General features: G+C 31.3%; 1 protein-coding gene across 2 annotated transcripts in view; it reads right to left on the bottom strand.

The window, feature by feature from the left end:
• Window positions 1–17,372, bottom strand: part of LOC123695465 — a 28,245-nt gene that overhangs the window by 6,205 nt on the left and 4,668 nt on the right. The window contains exons 1-2 of one of the 2 annotated variants that reach the window (XM_045641323.1): window positions 14,924–15,031; window positions 5,487–5,639 (exon numbers count right to left, since the gene is read on the bottom strand). In XM_045641323.1, the coding sequence (XP_045497279.1) occupies window positions 5,487–5,630 (144 nt within the window). In that variant the 5' untranslated portion in view covers window positions 5,631–5,639; window positions 14,924–15,031. Of the gene's footprint in view, window positions 1–5,486; window positions 5,640–14,923; window positions 15,032–17,372 lie in introns of those variants that run through there. The other variant, XM_045641322.1, reaches the window with a different exon arrangement.

The following is a 17,372-nucleotide window of genomic DNA, read 5'->3' as shown; positions in this document are numbered from 1 at the left end:
AAAAAGCGCTGACATATTTTTTTTTCATCATCCTATCAAGTGAAAGTAACTGGTACCGACATACCTGTTTATACCTGCCAACCTAGCCGTTTGTCCCGGTAAATATTAGAAAACGACTATGACTGCACATTCTGTAGGTTTCATACTTTAAGTCTATTATAATTTTTTTTTATTATGTTGATACTGCAATTAATTAAAAAAAAATGTTTTTTTTAAGCATACATATTTTTCAAGTAATGTACTAATACGGCTCAACTCCGACCGAATATCCTTCATATCATCTGCAATCTTGTTCTAGCGGTTGTTTCCGTTTTCTGTAAGTAATTTGAGTATCAGTTGGCGTAGACCACTGCTGGTTGAACGTGTTGGCGATCTGCGTACACTCATATTTACTCCGTAATGGATAATTTGTGCAGGAATATGAGTCGAAATTTGTTTGACCTAAATCTAACATTTTAATTATTTTATCAGATTGATATCAGAATAGGGCAAAGGCGAACGCTACACGTCAATAAATATTATGATAATTATCTTGATATTTACTGATGATTCAAGAGGTAGGTTGTTATTTGTAGGATGCGTACTACTTGAGAATTATCACCGTCACTGTATGACGAAAGGTTCGTCCAAATATCTATCTTTTTAGGGTTCCGTATTTTTAGTTCCACAACGTTTTCTATAAGTTTCAATTGAATTACGGTCGACTTCTTCAACTTCCATAAAACTCTTTTTTGCTAGCCCTAATTTCATATCCCCATGTCAATGTCATGCAAGTGCATATAAATGGAACAGATCAACATACGACTTATGATTTGGTATATAAAACGGAGTCAAGAAGTGTTTGAGCATTTCAAAATTTGAACCGTTACGGAAGTCGAGTTCGTCTAGTCTAGGCGGATTTAGTAAAGTATGGAACATTATACCTAACTATAATATGTTTGTGTACGGAGCCAACAAATACTGTAGTGTTTACGAAAAATTAATCTACGTTACTTAATATACAGTTTCGTTTTGTCAGATCAAATAAAGCTGTAATTTTGATAATATAAATGGATCTGATCAACATACGACTTTGGATTTGGTATATAAAACGGAGCCAACAAGTGTTTATGGGTTTCTGAATTTCGGCCGTTACGGAGTCGATTCAGTTCAAGATCTTAGCAATAAAAATGTTGAGCATATCAATTTCTCTATGAATACGTTTGGCAACATCGCCCAAATATTTGCGCCTTTGCCACTCCGGGCAAGATCTATGCAACCGGAGTCGAGTAATATCGGGGAAAAGGTGGAGTCAGGAATGCACGGCAGTCGGGCTGGATCAACTTAGTGCCCAAGTTGGTATTTATATATATATATATATATATATATATATATATATATATATATATATATATATATATATAATATAAATTTTTAAGTTTATAAAATGTATTCTATAAGGTGTACAATAAAGTATTTTTCATTCATTCATTCATTCATCCCGTCGTTTCGCACACTTTACAGCGAGCGTGGTCACGATAAGAATAAATCGCGTTAAAATCCGTTTAAATCTTTAATTTTATTCCTCGCGTAAAATCACTAGAAAATCTTTATATTTACTCAAGATTTCCAAACTGTATTAACTCGGTTTCTTAAAGATCTAAGTTTCTAATCTCAAAAACCCAATTTAATCTCTATACTTAGAAAGTTATATCTGTACAATATTATATTTGATATCATCAGCGGGAAAAGGAATTACGAGTGATCTAAAACAGCAATAAATATTGATTAAACCTTAGCCATGATGAATTGGCACAGGATCCCTTTAAAGGAAGTTATTTGCTGAGGCTTTTGAAGTCGCTCGTGTTATTCTTGTTTCATACTTTGTTATTATTAGATTATCGGAAGCTTTAGCCTTATTTGTGTTATTATCAAAATAGTACTCGTTTAAGGATAACAACTTCTTATATATTATGTATTGTTCGCTTCGTATTGTTTTAGGTATAAAAAGTAATTTTAGTACTGTTCCAAGGCTTGGTCTATACAGGGTGTAATCGTTAAGTGTGCACAGACGATTATTCCGTAACTATTACATAATATATCAAAAAACTTTAAACTGATATTGAAAGTACTATACCTAATGAGTAAAATGACAATAATAACTTTTTAAAAATAAAACGAGTAATATCCAAAAAAATTACATGAAACGAGTTATGGAATAATTGCCTGCGCACACTTAACGATTACACCCGGTATAATCTGTGTAGGTTGGGAAAACGGATAGATGGAGTTAGTGCCGTATATATTTATAAATTATAATATGATAGATAAGAGTAGTGCTATTTAGACATTGTTATTATGTTTAATATGAAATTGTGATTTTTTTTAAAGTTGTAGTGACAGCGGCCAGTATAACAAACAATACCGTAGATATAGTAGATACATAAGTAGGTATGCGCCTGAGTTAATATTAGCGAGTTTAATAGTCAATTCAGCAGGATATATTATGCTATGTAAGTAGGGCCGTAAATAGAAGCTGCTTTAATAATTATATTATCTCCCTCATAATATTATATAATAATAAACATAGGAATTCCAAGGTGTGCATGTATTGTATATCGCAATAATGGGAATTAGATAATCTATTACCTAGGTACTATAAATATTTCTAATGTTCCTACAGATATGTAAAACAGAGACCTAATCCTGTCTAATTATAGAATAGACTCGAAAGCAATTTCGCGTCGATAAACATTAAAACTGGGCCGTAAAACCGATTTACTGTGACACACGGAAGGAAGCCATTACGCGCCAATTGCCTAGAGTGCTTAAGAAAACAATACATATTTCGCTTGCATGTGACATAAAAGAAAATTCATTGGCCCATATACCCTTGGCAAACGTTCAGGGTTGCCAGTGAGCTCATTAGGGCTGCAATGGGTTTGTCGTAAACCTTAAAAGAAACGAAAATGTTCTGGGTAAGTAGTAAGTGCAAATACTTAGTGGTGTTCAGGAAGTTTCGATTACGTCAAATGTTGTTGTTTTGTTTTTACAGATCATGTGAATAGAGTAGTTAATTTTTTGAGAGATAATTATGAGCACGGGCATTTGATTATTTAGTTAATAGCGTAGAAGAGGAAAATTTTGAGTTTTGAATTTAACTGGCCCTAATGTATAATTTTTACACACGGGTGCAAAGAAATCTCTACATTTTCAATTCAACCGCAAATATTTTTATATATCAACCGTTATTAGAAAAATGTCTGTAATTAAATGACGTTTATATTGTAAGCATTCTAAAACTTAATAACCCTAGCCATGGAATTTTTATTTTTATCATCAAAACAACATCGCTTTCAAAGCGTTTATGTCAAGTTATCAATGTATGTGTTTCGTTTTTATATAGTTGTAAGTAGGTACCTAGTAACGGTGGTCGCGGAAGAATTCACCAATACCCGCGGCCCCATCATTAAAGCGGCTCGACGGAACACAGTGGGGTTTTAGTCGGTAAGAATCCGACATAACCCACGGCTCCTTCCCCGGGGGCCGTGGGTATCTTTGGAAGATTTCCCCACTATATAAAAAAAAGGTACCTAGTAACGGTAGTTATAGTAATTTTCCAGGCTTACAGTTGAAGTTATGATGGAGCTTTATCGAATTAATATTAGTGTCATTTTTATCGACATTCAATTCCAAAATAGTGCAAGCTTAAGCAAAATCGACTGGTATGGATATTGGTATGGATAGTATAATAATCATATAATATAAAATATTAAGTTGGATTAAATTTACAGAACTATTGTTATTGTTAATTAAATTAACTTCAAAATCTAAGCGTTACCATGGGTATATTTTAGATTATAGAATCATGTAAGTATTATAAAAGGTATTTCCATCTACAGAACCCTAAAACTTTAATATTATGCAATTAAAATTCCGCTTCAAAAAGGTGATTCAGCCGTACCGGATCGTAATTGTAACAAAGTGTCGAAATGTGAGACAAAATTGGCGACTGTGTATGGTAATGGGAAGGGATCGATTTTTGTTAGCCTCGATTCGATTTTATATCTACGTTAATGCGTGAAGAGTTTTAAAATTTAACTTACGGTTTAAATAAGGGCTTGTTTACCATAAATTTAAAAATATACATTTTTGATTGGTAAAAAAAAACAAAATACACCTTGTTTTAACAGCTTGGTGTGTCTTTGGGCTTCATTTGTTCATCCCACTTTATCGCATGACATGACCAAAAATTCCTGTAACATATTTTTCCTTCTTAAATTTTGTTTACTCCCAAAGAAGAGTTTTCCTCTAATAACTTTCTTACAGATACCTGTCACACCTCTTGGATATGTTTTATCGTCAATCTTACCACATTAAGTTATGTTCAACGAAAAGGAGTTTCCTGTCGTAAACTGTTCGTTCAATAACATTCTAGTTAATGATTTAAACGGAAAATAGTCTCCTGCCCAGTTTCTTTTCAGAAATATTCTTGTCTTAATTTGTTCTGCTTTTCTATAGAAGTATTTAGCAGATATTCTACTTGTAAGTCCAATGTTAACAATGGCCTTAACACTGGCGTCTGCGAGTCGCTCCACATTTTGTAATTATAACATGAAGTCGCAGTCGGCTATTATGTCAAAATCGAGATCAACCGGACCGGTTCCTTCTCGATCATTGAGCGGTAATTAAAGAAAAATCGTCGCTTTTGGGGTACCGTTGGTAATAAATTTTGTAACTGTTTTTGCACTGTGTTCCAAAATACTTCAGAAGTCGTAGATATGGAATAGGTAAAGAAATAGATGCAATATTTAAATATGAATTATTTATCGACTTTGATGAAAACTATCCTAAATATCCTATGTTATCAGAAACTGATGGCTACGCACCTAAACACAGTTCGGTATCAGATAGGTATATTATTGTTATAGATTTATTCATGTGAATATTTAACTGTAACTGTGTGACTCCTACGCAAAGAAATTGCCAGACCAATTTATATGGATTGTCGCGCCTACACTTCAATCGTCTCAATGAGTGGTTAATTACTTTATACTATTGCCATTTTAATGAGTACTTATACATATTATGTATACTAAACTTTGATACATAATATTATGTATACACGACCAATAAAATTATCCCTGCTAGCGTCATAGGGTTCTAGTATAAAGGTTGAAAAGTTTAACCAGGTAATTTCCATATTATGTAACAGATAGCCATGTTGTCAATTGTTTGAAAACTTTTCTACTAAGGATAAAGATGTACAAGAACTCCCTTACATAAACCTACGCCTAAAACCGTAAAACTTCGTTTAGGTTTGCACGTTAATCATTAATGTATACTTCTATAGTAAACTAGCAGAGACTGGTCTCGTTTGAAAAATTATTTCAGTATAAAGGGCAGGCTATTAAAGCGGAACAATGCGGGTAAAACCGTGGGGCACAGCTAGTCCTTTTGTATAATAATATAAGATAAATATATGCAGATTTACTTTTAATAATTACCTGATAGTTTCCATTGCTGCTGACGTTTGGCGGGTTGTATCCCCGACTGCCGAAGCCTGGGGTGGGTCCACCATGATACAGGGTGTTGTTGTTAGCGTCACGCGTCGTCGCGGTGGCGTATGTTGACTTGCAGTTGTGGGACATGCTGTATAGCTGGAAAATATGATTGAAAATATTATACAGGGTGGAATTTTTCTGTGTCTTGGAGGGAATGTATTTAAAATACTGGAAATAGCAAATTTTGTTGAAAGGAAACGTTCCTTTTTTTAAAAAAGGAATAGAATTGCATTATTTTTTTTTTAGTAAATTAACTTGCCATGACCGGGAATTGAACAGAGAATTAAGAGTTGGAGAAATTGTTGTTGTTGTTGTTAGTTTTTAAATCAATTTAAAGAAAGCAAATGGAGGTTCAATGCTTCATTAGTTTCAGTCTACGAATAAACGTTATTTATTCGGGAGTTTCAGGTTTCATTTGTTAAAAATAAGTGGGATCAGTGACGTTTATGTTTAGCTCAGTATTTTAATATATTTTTAGTTTTCTACGTAAAACATCCCACTTACAAACAAACATATATCTGTTTAATTTAAAATAGCTAAAGTAATTCCTACGTCTGTGTGTTTAACTCATTTATTTAAATTACATAAGATTTATTTATTATCAAATTACACGGAAATTGTGTGCCCAGTGCCATACTTATCCCGGACTCAAACCCGGAATAGTTACTTAAAAAATCGTTATTAAATAAAATATCGCGTAACACATTATTTATCTTATATATTTACGTATTACAGTTAACCGCAAAAGAAAAAGGGTTCCGTGTGAGGAAAAAACCCAGAAATAATTGTTTCGTAAAAACAATTTTAAATGTTTATGAAGAAAGAATATAATATAATATAGAAGTATCAGTTTAAAAGCTTTTATTTGCCTTCGATTTGTGGAATTTTAAGGTCAAGGTATAAGTCGGAATTTCCGTTCGCGGAAATTCAGACACAGTCTTCATAAAATTGCATTTCTTAATTTCTTTATATTATGCAATTTTTGTAATTACCTACTTATAGTATTGTAGCCTGTATTTGTATATGTATAATGTATATGTATGCATCATAATTTTATACGAATCTTGATTCTTTTTGTGTTTCATTTAGATATCAAAATTTTCAAATATTAAAAATGAAAAAAAAAAAAATGTCTGTAAGGAACAAAAATCTTCGAATTTTTATATATCGATATTTTTTTAAAGCTTTTGTTATCTTTTTTCGATCTTAGGTATATTTTGATTCGCAAACCTTACGACGACTGGTTAGTAGTTATTTATTAAATCCATAGAAGCCAATTATAAAAGCGGGCCTGCCAAAAGTGTAGCAAGTTACAAGATACAGTTATTAACAGTAAATGAAATAAGAGATGAAAATTTGTGTGCGGTTCAAGGGATAGGACGTCGCGGGCATTAATTTTTAATATTTTTTTTGTTCGGTAATTATGTATTGATTATGTAATTTTAATTCTAAATGTGTATATATAAACAATTATTGCTATATTAATTGTGATTCATTACGAGTTTGAAAAATGTCTCTAGGTCAACGTAAAATTTAATTTTTCATGTGATCGTGATTCGTGATAAAAAATTATAAAATAAATTGGGTGCAGTTTAAAAATCAATATTTTGTTAGTCAAGATAAATATTTGGTTTCAATCATAATATTATCACCATTTACATAATATTATTATTGTTAAAAATTAAAAGTTGTCCTTAACATTATTTTAATAAGTATCTTTTTAAAGAAACGTATCGGCGTAACGAAAATATCGAGTACATCCAATATATTTAATTTATTTTATCTTCCATCTACGCTATGTAATTGATCTAGTTTCCCATCTATGACGTCACCAATAATTAAATTCAGCCAATATTGCAATATCCAGTTCCTTTAAGAAACGCCCGTAGCAGGTTCCAATATCCAAGGCATCGGATACCAAAGTTGGATAATCCAACCGGTTATCAAATATGATTAAATGTAGGCTGTTTAATTAACTAGCTTTTTCACGCGGGTCTTACTTATATTTTGTGGGGTTTGATTAAGTTTCTATTGATGTAAAGTTTTATGGTGGCATGGCTTTGCTATTGATCTTCATCTATTCATAAAAAATGTAGGCATTTAAAATTACAGTAGGCATAGTCAGAATTAATAAAGTAGTTTGATCGAAGATGATAACTATATATAAGCAGATAAGATTAAGATAAGGTGTAAGTAAGTTAGTTACAAAACATTACGTATAGGTAGTTCAGTAAATAAATAAAATTGTTGACAAAGCTAACAATGAACAAACGGTCAAGGAAAATGAAGTACCTTATATGATTAAATATATTCATTGATTGATAACAGGCCCGTAGATTGCATAGCATTTGCATGTCTAATAAGACGACATAGTACTGATATTATGTGTATATGTTATGGATTAAGTTTAAATAAGGACTTTTTATAAAGCTTGGTTAAGGGTACGTTCCTATGAGATTTCCATTATGGAACTCGACATATGCAATCAATTTTGTAAGTTACAAGTCGACATGTAATATCAAATTTCTAACTTGGCCTATCTAATTGGTGGGTTTCGGCTGTAGGACGGTGGTTAGTGGCGTGTCTTATGTCGAACCTAACCCAATTAATCCATCGTTTTAGGGTACAAGTGGAGAAACTGTGATTTGAAATGGTACGGAACCAACACTCATTAAAAGGGATAAATTTAGTTATCATTCTTTATTTCCTCTTAGTTTAGCAACTTCATATAAATAACACATGATCATTATGCAAAATGCCCCTATTTATCACTTGATCGACAGCATATATATTTTAATAATCATATTCACTTCAATTTCTTCGCCTTCCGCGTTGAGGCTGTATCAACTCGTTATTATCTTATCAATAACTGGGCTCTAATTATTAATATTAAATTATTCGTATGAATAATACAAGGCGTAATATTATGTGTATGTTTTTGAATTAGAGTAATATATATTGTGTATAAATTAAGTGCGCGTAAGAAGCGAATTGCACATCTTATTCAATGTGATTATTTTAGCAAATAATTTTTCTTTGTTTAATTTGATACACCAACTATATAATAAATTACTCAATACAAGTCTCTACTTCCACTGAAGCCTATCATTTATGTTTTTCATTTCTGTAATTCAACTGGCAATAAATAACTAAGAACACAGATTTATTTATGTTTACATTTAACGTTGGTCAAGTAATTACTAAACTATAACTTTCTTACACAAACCAAATGACATGATACGAACTTAGTCAATAGTAAATTAGTTAAAAATAAATTAGTACCGTGCCAACAAATTATGCGATTACTTTGGTCGTTCAACTCTATAAAAACCAGTCTAATTATGATAGGAATTCTGGATTTGTTTTCGTAGTATTTAATTGGAATGACATTAAATATGTTGGCACATTATATTGATTAATTATTTAAATTGGAAATGTGAAAGTTAAGTCTTAACATAGTCTTTCTTAAAAAATATTAACCTATACATAGGTATAAAGCCTAAAAAACTATAACGTATAACAGTTATCTGATAAAAAACAGAACTTGTTTTCTTATATTTTATCTTTTTTAGGTATCTCCTAACGATTCGTATAAGTTTGCACTTTTCTCGATTTAAAACAAATACAATTGTTATGGTATTTTAGATTTTTTTCTCAAGACTAAAAAATAATTTAGAGCGAAAATTAATAAACCGCTTACGCCTGTGACTTGACTCCTTCCTGTTTTGATGTATTTTGTGCTCCAAAATAAATTAATACTTAAGTTTGTCAACTTGATGCGATCTATATAAAGTTATATACGAGTATCTTGTGTTCATTTCATTGGAAAAGAAACGTGTTTTTTTTTAATGAAGTGTCGAATATAGATATTACAATTATTTGCGGATGATTGCAAGTTAGTCAAAGTGTAACTAGTTTTATGGGCTTAATGAAACGAATGAAAAGACGTTTAATCTAACTCTAGTAGAGAAAGGTTTTGGAAATATAAAATAATGATTTCAAAATGTGTTTTAAATCCGTCTATTAACGTAAACATAAATAATAAAACGTGTGCGTGTACTAGTGTACACACGTAAAACGTGAAACTTATTTTTCAAAAAAGAATTTACTATATGCAACTTTACAGAAATACGTCGAATCACGCGTGGTAGGGACAAGAAAAAGATGGCACGTAACGAAAAAATGTCACGCGTAACGGAAAAATGTAACACTAAATTTTTTCCAACCCCGATGAAGAAGTTTCACTTCAAAAACCTTATATTTCTAAATGTCTTTCCACTGAGAACTAAAGATTATCATGATGATTGAATAGTTATGGTAGAATATTTTACCCTGAAAATAATGTTCGTTACTGATAAAGTAAATGAGATGAAAACAGGAAAATTAAGCGAACGGTGCGGATGCTACCTATTTATATTTTTATTCTCAATGTTTCGTTTGTACTGTGATAACAATCCGTACTGCCTTACTGGATTTTTGACATTTTTTGTATAAAATTTCAAAAGCCTACAATAATCATTTAATAAAGGAACGGAATATTAAAAAGATAATATATATAATTATTTACTACATAATTTATTTTAGTACAACGTATCATTACCAGAGGCGGCTCGTGACAAAATTTTATGAAAACTTTACTTGAAATAAAACACTGAAAATACATAGTGTAATAAAGCCTGTCTGTTAAGTCTGTCTGTTACTCAATCACGCCTAATTTACTGAACCAATTTTCATGAAATTTGGTATGGAGATATTTTGATACCCGAGAAAGGACATAGGATAGGTTTTATCCCGGAAATCCTACGGGAACGGATTTTTCTTTAAAAACGCGGGCGAAGCCGCGCGTTGAATGCTGTTAGGAAGGTTGTATATGTTGATCAATCATAATGCTCGCAAACATTTTGAAAATAATGCAATAAATTAAATATTTACTTTATTAATAATAATAAAACATCAATAAACTAATTATAATTACAACCGGTTTTCATAAATTATTGCCAGAAGCAGGATCTATAGATAAAACTTGTATGATTTACGATTTTTTAAAGAATATAATTACAATGTCATAATATACATATATATATGTATATATACGAGTTTACCCAACTGCGTCATATAAAGGGTACTATTGAATATAAAATTAAAAACTATGTATTTTGAAACAATTTTTAATAAAACAACTTATATCACGTTAGCTTTAAAAGCTCAGAAAGTCCTTATTGAACGTAGCGATATGAAATATTATGAAGATACCAATTTTATGATAAACTAGAACATAATATTATTATATTTATCGTCTTTTCATTTTCTCAAAGAAATGATTAAATTTTATATTCTAAAAGGATTTATCTATATTTTTTTACTATGGCTATTAAGTCACATATATTTTGGTGTCTTCACTCTATAGCGAAGAGCAAATATTGTAGATAGGTACTTAGTTTTCTATTTCAGGCATTGAATCTAACAATATATCGCTAATCTGGGGGCACGGTAGTGCCCCCGCCAAGACGAGCCAAGCGAACAAGCGAAGCGCACGGGCACTACCTACCTTTTCTCGAAGCGCTTCGACGTTTTTTTGAACCCTCATAACTTGGGTTTGGATTTTTTTTATTACAGTATGTATTTACGAATTAATTTTCATGGTAGTCTATAGAATTAAAAAGTTTTTACCGCAACTAGCTTCTTTTTGTGTAGGTAATAAATTTAGCAATAATGGCCTATTCGAACACTGAAATAACTTTTCAAATTGGACCCGAGGTCCTGAGATAAGAGATTAGCGCGTTCAATCAACCAACTCAACAAACAAATTCTTCAGTTTTATAGTATTAGTATAGATTATTATTAGTACCTATATATTAATTTAATCAAGCAGGATGAATAAAACCATGGTCAATTATTATTAGCGAATAACACCTTGAAATACTTCGAAAATATAATTTGGAGCACTTTTTGAGTAATAAAAGTGTAAAAGGTCTTTATAAAAGTTTTGTGGTTATTTTGCGTGTGAGAAATTAATTACCTTCGTTAATTAATTGCATGGTGGATGTTTTCCTGTGGTTAAGTGAACAGGAAAGAGTTATAGCAAAGATTAAATCTATACTAATATTATAAAGCTGAAGAGTTTGTTTGTTTGTTTGAACGCGTTAATCTCAGGAACTACTGGTCCGATTTGAAAAATACTTTAGGTGTTTAGCTCATTTATCGAGGAAGGCTATATAAATACTTAATAGTACCTACGGATACGCGCCAAAATCTGGCCGTAGTAAAACAATTATAATACTATTATGTATGTATTTAATTTATATTGAATATTCTTACACAATGATCTTGCAATTATATTTCAAAGCACTCAGTTACGGAAAGTTTTTTTTATTTTGAAGCAAAAATGCTTCGAATTTTTTCGCTAAATATTGAACAACATTGTAGAATAAGAATACTAATTTACATACGTAATGAGTTTCATTATATTAAGTTTAATGCAATAAAAGCACTTTCGGCTCACATTTACGAATTGCCTTATTTGGCGCGACGCAGTTTTTATATCGGAATTTTTCTTAAATGTAATTTAATTTTAAAGATAATGTAAACTATGTAAGAGTAAAAGTAGAGACTTAGTAACCTAAAGCTCCAATTTATTATAGTCATTTTAAAATTATAAATAACACTTTTAACTTGAAAGTATATAGTGATTTAGGGCCGATTTTTCAATCCTTGGTTAAAATTTATCCGTCCAATAAATAGTATTACACGAACATTTTAAAATGTCACCTGTAAAATGTAAAATACGGACAAAAAGTATACATTTTTGAAATGGTAGTTTAATACGTTATTCGATGAATAAGTTTTAACCAACGATTGAAAAATCAGCCCTTAGTATGTAGTTAGTACCCTAAAATATTTTGCTCCAATTGCTTATTAATTTTTAATAATAATGATACTTTTAACAATGGAATAAAATAACATTTCAGACAAAATTAGGGCTATTGTACCTTATAATAAAACTTCAACCCTAACAACAGTGAAGTTTCCGAGGATGAACGGATGTTTGTAACTTTTTCATGCAAAAATAGCTGAGCGAATCTATATGAAATTTGCTACAGGGATAGATCCGGATTAGCACATGGATTTTTGTTTCAAAGCGAGTAAAGTCAATACTTCAGCAAATGATTTAAAATATTCAAACCTAATTTTAACTTATATACTTCCAAAGATATTTTAGAATAATTCGAATAGACGAAGAGGCTAACCACTCGGCCAAAAGACCATGAGACATTCCATAGATATGTATCTTTAGAATTATTATTAAGAACAGTCAACCCGGACGTCCTAATATAAGTCTATATATAAATACTAAATTAGATTTGTAGATCTAGATCCGGCAGGTTAAACCCAAAATTAATATTGAATATCATTAGAACAAGATATATCTATAAATAAAAGTGAAAAACCCGTATTGTTTGTAAACCGGATAAAAAGCAGGACTTATTTATTACTAGCTGTGCCTCCCGGTTTCACCCGCGTGGCTCCGCTCCTGTTGATCTTAGCATGATGATATATAGCTTATAGCCTTCCTCGACAAATATGCTATCTATAATCTAACACCGGTATATTATTTTTCAAATCGGATCATTAGTTCCTGAGATTAGCGCGTTCAAACAAACAAACAAACTCTTCAGCTTTATAATATTAGTTTAGATTATTCTATGAACTAAATTCTACTCCCAAGTCGTTTTACTTTTAAAGTCCTATTTCATTTTAGCGAAATAGTTTTGAGTGAAAAAGCATACTAGTTCAGGATACATCGCCCATTTTTGCAAGTGACTACTATCAAGCTAATTTTCCGTTTGTAGCTTTATTTTGATGAGACGCCCAATAATTTCGTGTACGAAAGTCTCGATTGTGGTAGCTAACAGAGATAACAAGGATAAAAATTTTTGATTTGATGGTTCTCAAATATTTATTACTAACTGAATGAATTTTTTTTTTTTCAATCTCAAGATAATTACCTAAATTATTCGAAAAAATATTTGTCCTACAAAATCTATGGTTTGTTCAAAGAGTCCCCCTTTCCAAAGTGTATCGATAACGAGGTCATCATAAATGATTACTAACAAGCTGATTTTTTTGTTTTCACTTAGTTAATGTTTATATAATTCAACAGACATATTGTCCTATAAATTGCGTAATAAATATTTGAGAACCATCAAATCAAAAAAATTTATCCTTGTTATTAAATATTACCACAATCGAGAGTTTCGTACACGAAATTATTCGGTGTCTCATCAAAATAAAGCTACAAACGGAAAATCAGCTTGATAGTAGTCACTTGCAAAAATGGGCGATGTATCCTGAACTATACATTTTTTTGGATAATATAAATAATGTAAATCTGACAGTAAATATGTAATTACATTTTTACATTTCGCACGCATCAGACCATATAAAATTGATGTTTGTGAATTGTTAAATTTAAACTAAATTATTATTTTATGTAAATAAATATATCCTAAAGTCTTGTTATTTAGATTTCTATGATCCTAAATTATAATAATATATTCTGAAACCAACTTAATTGCGCTATTATTTTACCTTCTATTTAAAATAAATAAACATATACTATCTACCTATTACCATTTTTGGAAAATTCCTAACATTAAAATAACATAATCTACTAAATATAATGTAAATAATGAAACATCTTAAAATAGCATCTGACCAATCCGGTTTCTAACTGTATCATTGGGTCAGTCGGAATCGATCCCGCTACCTGTCTATTGATTGTTATCTATTGTCTATGTATAGTGGTTTTGCTTTTGGTCTAACTTTTTTTCTATTATCTACTAGCATACCGCCCGCGGCGTCGCCCGCTTTGTCTAAAACCTAATAAATTATATACTAAAACCTTCCTCTTGAATAACTCTATCCATTAAAAAAACCGCATCAAAATCCGTTGTGTAGTTTTAAAGATTTAAGCATACAAAGGGACATAGGGACAGAGAAAGCGACTTTGTTTTATACTATGTAGTGATGGTAGTAGAGCAATGAGATGAGGAGGTCACTAATCTTCTCTAGGACTGACTTCTGACTAACTGATCTGATAACCTACAAGAATTTGGCATGCAAATAGCTACTACCATGATAAGGGCTTCCGCTAAAAAAGATTTTGATAAACTACCCTCAAAGAGATTAAAATAGGGGATAAAAGTTTTTACCATGAAATTTTATTTTTATTTTTTATCAATCTGAGTAACGTTATCTATACAAGGAAGTAAAACAAATATTATTTTTCGGAACCTACTATAAAGCTCTCATATCTCATTCTTTTAATCTATAAAAAAAAAAATCCAACCCCCACAAAGGCTACAATAATTATCACTTACTCAGTTAAACCTTAAAATCACTGTTCACTTCACAGCAAAAATAACATTAAATAAGAAATTGTAGCAGTCCTCAATCCAACGTAATACACAGGCTGTCTCAAAACCGCATGTAGTATGAATGTTTTTATACATATATCGACATATTGACAAAATCTATGAAATAACGGACGCGGGTGTAGTGCAACGGGGGGAGGAGGAAGGGGGGTAATTACTGTCACTGTATATGTCATGGGGAATTTTGGAACGGGAATTTTGTGTATAATGGACAGTAAAGCATGGCAATAGGTGGGGTAATCCAGAATTTTGTATATCTCAGTTTTGATTCGATTGGTAATGTGTCTATCTTCACAAACATGGGCATTTATATTATGGGATGTACTGAATCTTTAGTCAAACTTAAAAATAAAATGAAGCTTTATGTAACTAACAAGTAATACTAATTTTGTAGTGGCTCTGCCTTCCTAGCTATTGTTCATAATATGTAAAAGAAGAATCCTTAGGTAATATTTGTTTATATTTAGCTATGAAGAAGAACAACTTCGGAAAGTAGAGAAATACAATTTTCTTTCAGGTAAGGTCTTTATATCAAAATGTAAGTCTGTTTATTTTGTCAAATCTACTAAACCGTATCAGAATGTGCCTTTTTAATAAGTATTAAAGAAAGTAGTACACCCACAAGTACAAGTTGTTCTCGTCTCCGTTTACGTATTGCAAGTACTATGCTTCATTAAACTTGTGTGCTAATTCTTAATGACGGCTGAGGCTATGAAACGAGCTTTAATTTGTAGGTTAAGCAACCTTAAGCGCGATCAGTTGATGGATGGGTGATCGTAGAGAAGTCTACAAATCATTGCAAGATAGCAGTCATTTGTTTTGCTCTCGGAGGCGACCAATATTTTTTTTATAAATGAATGCATATCATTCATTTATGAATGACGAATAGAGTGAACCTTTGCAATTTCAGGGCAATGTGTAAATTATCAAAAGCTCAAATCAGGAATATATAAAAAAAAATAAAAACCTATATGTTCGAGTGCATTTACAAATCAATTAGGAATTATAATATGTCACGCACGATTCGCAACTTTGTTGATACTCTTGGTTGATACTGAAAACATAACAGTAGTAAATCAACAACATGACGTGACAATAACATTTGCTTTGTCGCTATATGTCAGGGAAACCCCCGTTCGTAAATAATAATTAATGTCATGTAGTCAACAATTAGATTAGCGGTGTTTTCATTAGAAATTCTAAAGTTCTTCGTTTTGTAAAAGCAAATGCAATGCTAAGTGAAACTATTCTGTAAGATCCTGGAATTCGGAATGTTATGGAAGTGAATGCTACAGACAAAAAACTATTCATCTTCTTTATTCCGAATGCTGCTTATACCGAGAAGAATAGGCAAACTCTACTCTTAAAAGTTTTTTTATTCACGCACACTTAACACTCTACAGTAATTTCTAACAGAATTTTCTGCCCAATTATAATCTTGTTGACTTACTTTGTTCTCATATCTGACGTGTTTCCTATTATTTGGGGGTTTAAAAAAAGCCTTTAATTTGATTAATTCTCAAAAATAATCTTTATAAAAACCAAATATGCCAGTTATAAAACGAGTTATCTTCAAATTAAACCTACGCTTACAGTCAATTGAGGGAGTACTTACTACATTTTCAATTACCTCAATACAAGCTTGATGTTATCTAACATACTGAAAATCGCCATTTTCCTAGCCTCATAGTAATTTGAGTGCATTGACCCGAGGCTGTCTTACATCCGCCGAATAGAAGTGATCAAATAGTTTGTCTGTATGTCTGTTGTTGTGACCTCCTTTGTGCTTTTGGATAGGTTGTTTTTTATAAAATGAATGTGATTTCTTTCAGAGCTTTTTGGGTTACTGCGCTATCAATAGTACAATAGGAATACTTCCTTAAGGATACTGTTCTTAAAAGAGAGATAGAGACAAGTATTTTATTCGTATTCTTTTTATATTGAAACTAGCTGCTCCGCGCGGTTTCACTCGCGTGGCTCCACTCCTATTGGTCGTAGCGTGATAGTCTATAGCCTTTCTCGATAAATGAGCTATCTAACACCGAAAGAATTTTTCAAATCGGACCAGTAGTTCCCGAGATTAGCGCGTTCAAACAAACAAACAAACATTATACATATTTATCACTGAACTGTAATGCCCATAGATATTTATGACAAAAATTACAGATAGAGATGATTTTGAGTAGCATTTTGTTTTGCAATACTTCAAATTATAATAATTTAATTTATACAAATTTATCTACCCTTATTAATAGTATCTAGGTCAAATATTATACTCTGTTTAAAAACACACAGTAAATAAAACCTAATACATTTCTCTTTATAAATAATGTCTGCTTTTAGATCTTAATTGAACAAGCTCGAAGCACTTTTAAAATGCCAGCTCCAATAAATC

This window comes from Colias croceus, chromosome 11 (assembly GCF_905220415.1).
Source record: "Colias croceus chromosome 11, ilColCroc2.1".
In the NCBI taxonomy this organism is placed as follows: Eukaryota; Metazoa; Arthropoda; class Insecta; order Lepidoptera; family Pieridae; genus Colias; species Colias croceus.
Note: the sequence above shows the minus strand (reverse complement) of the source record. Positions and strands in the feature narration are given on the sequence as shown.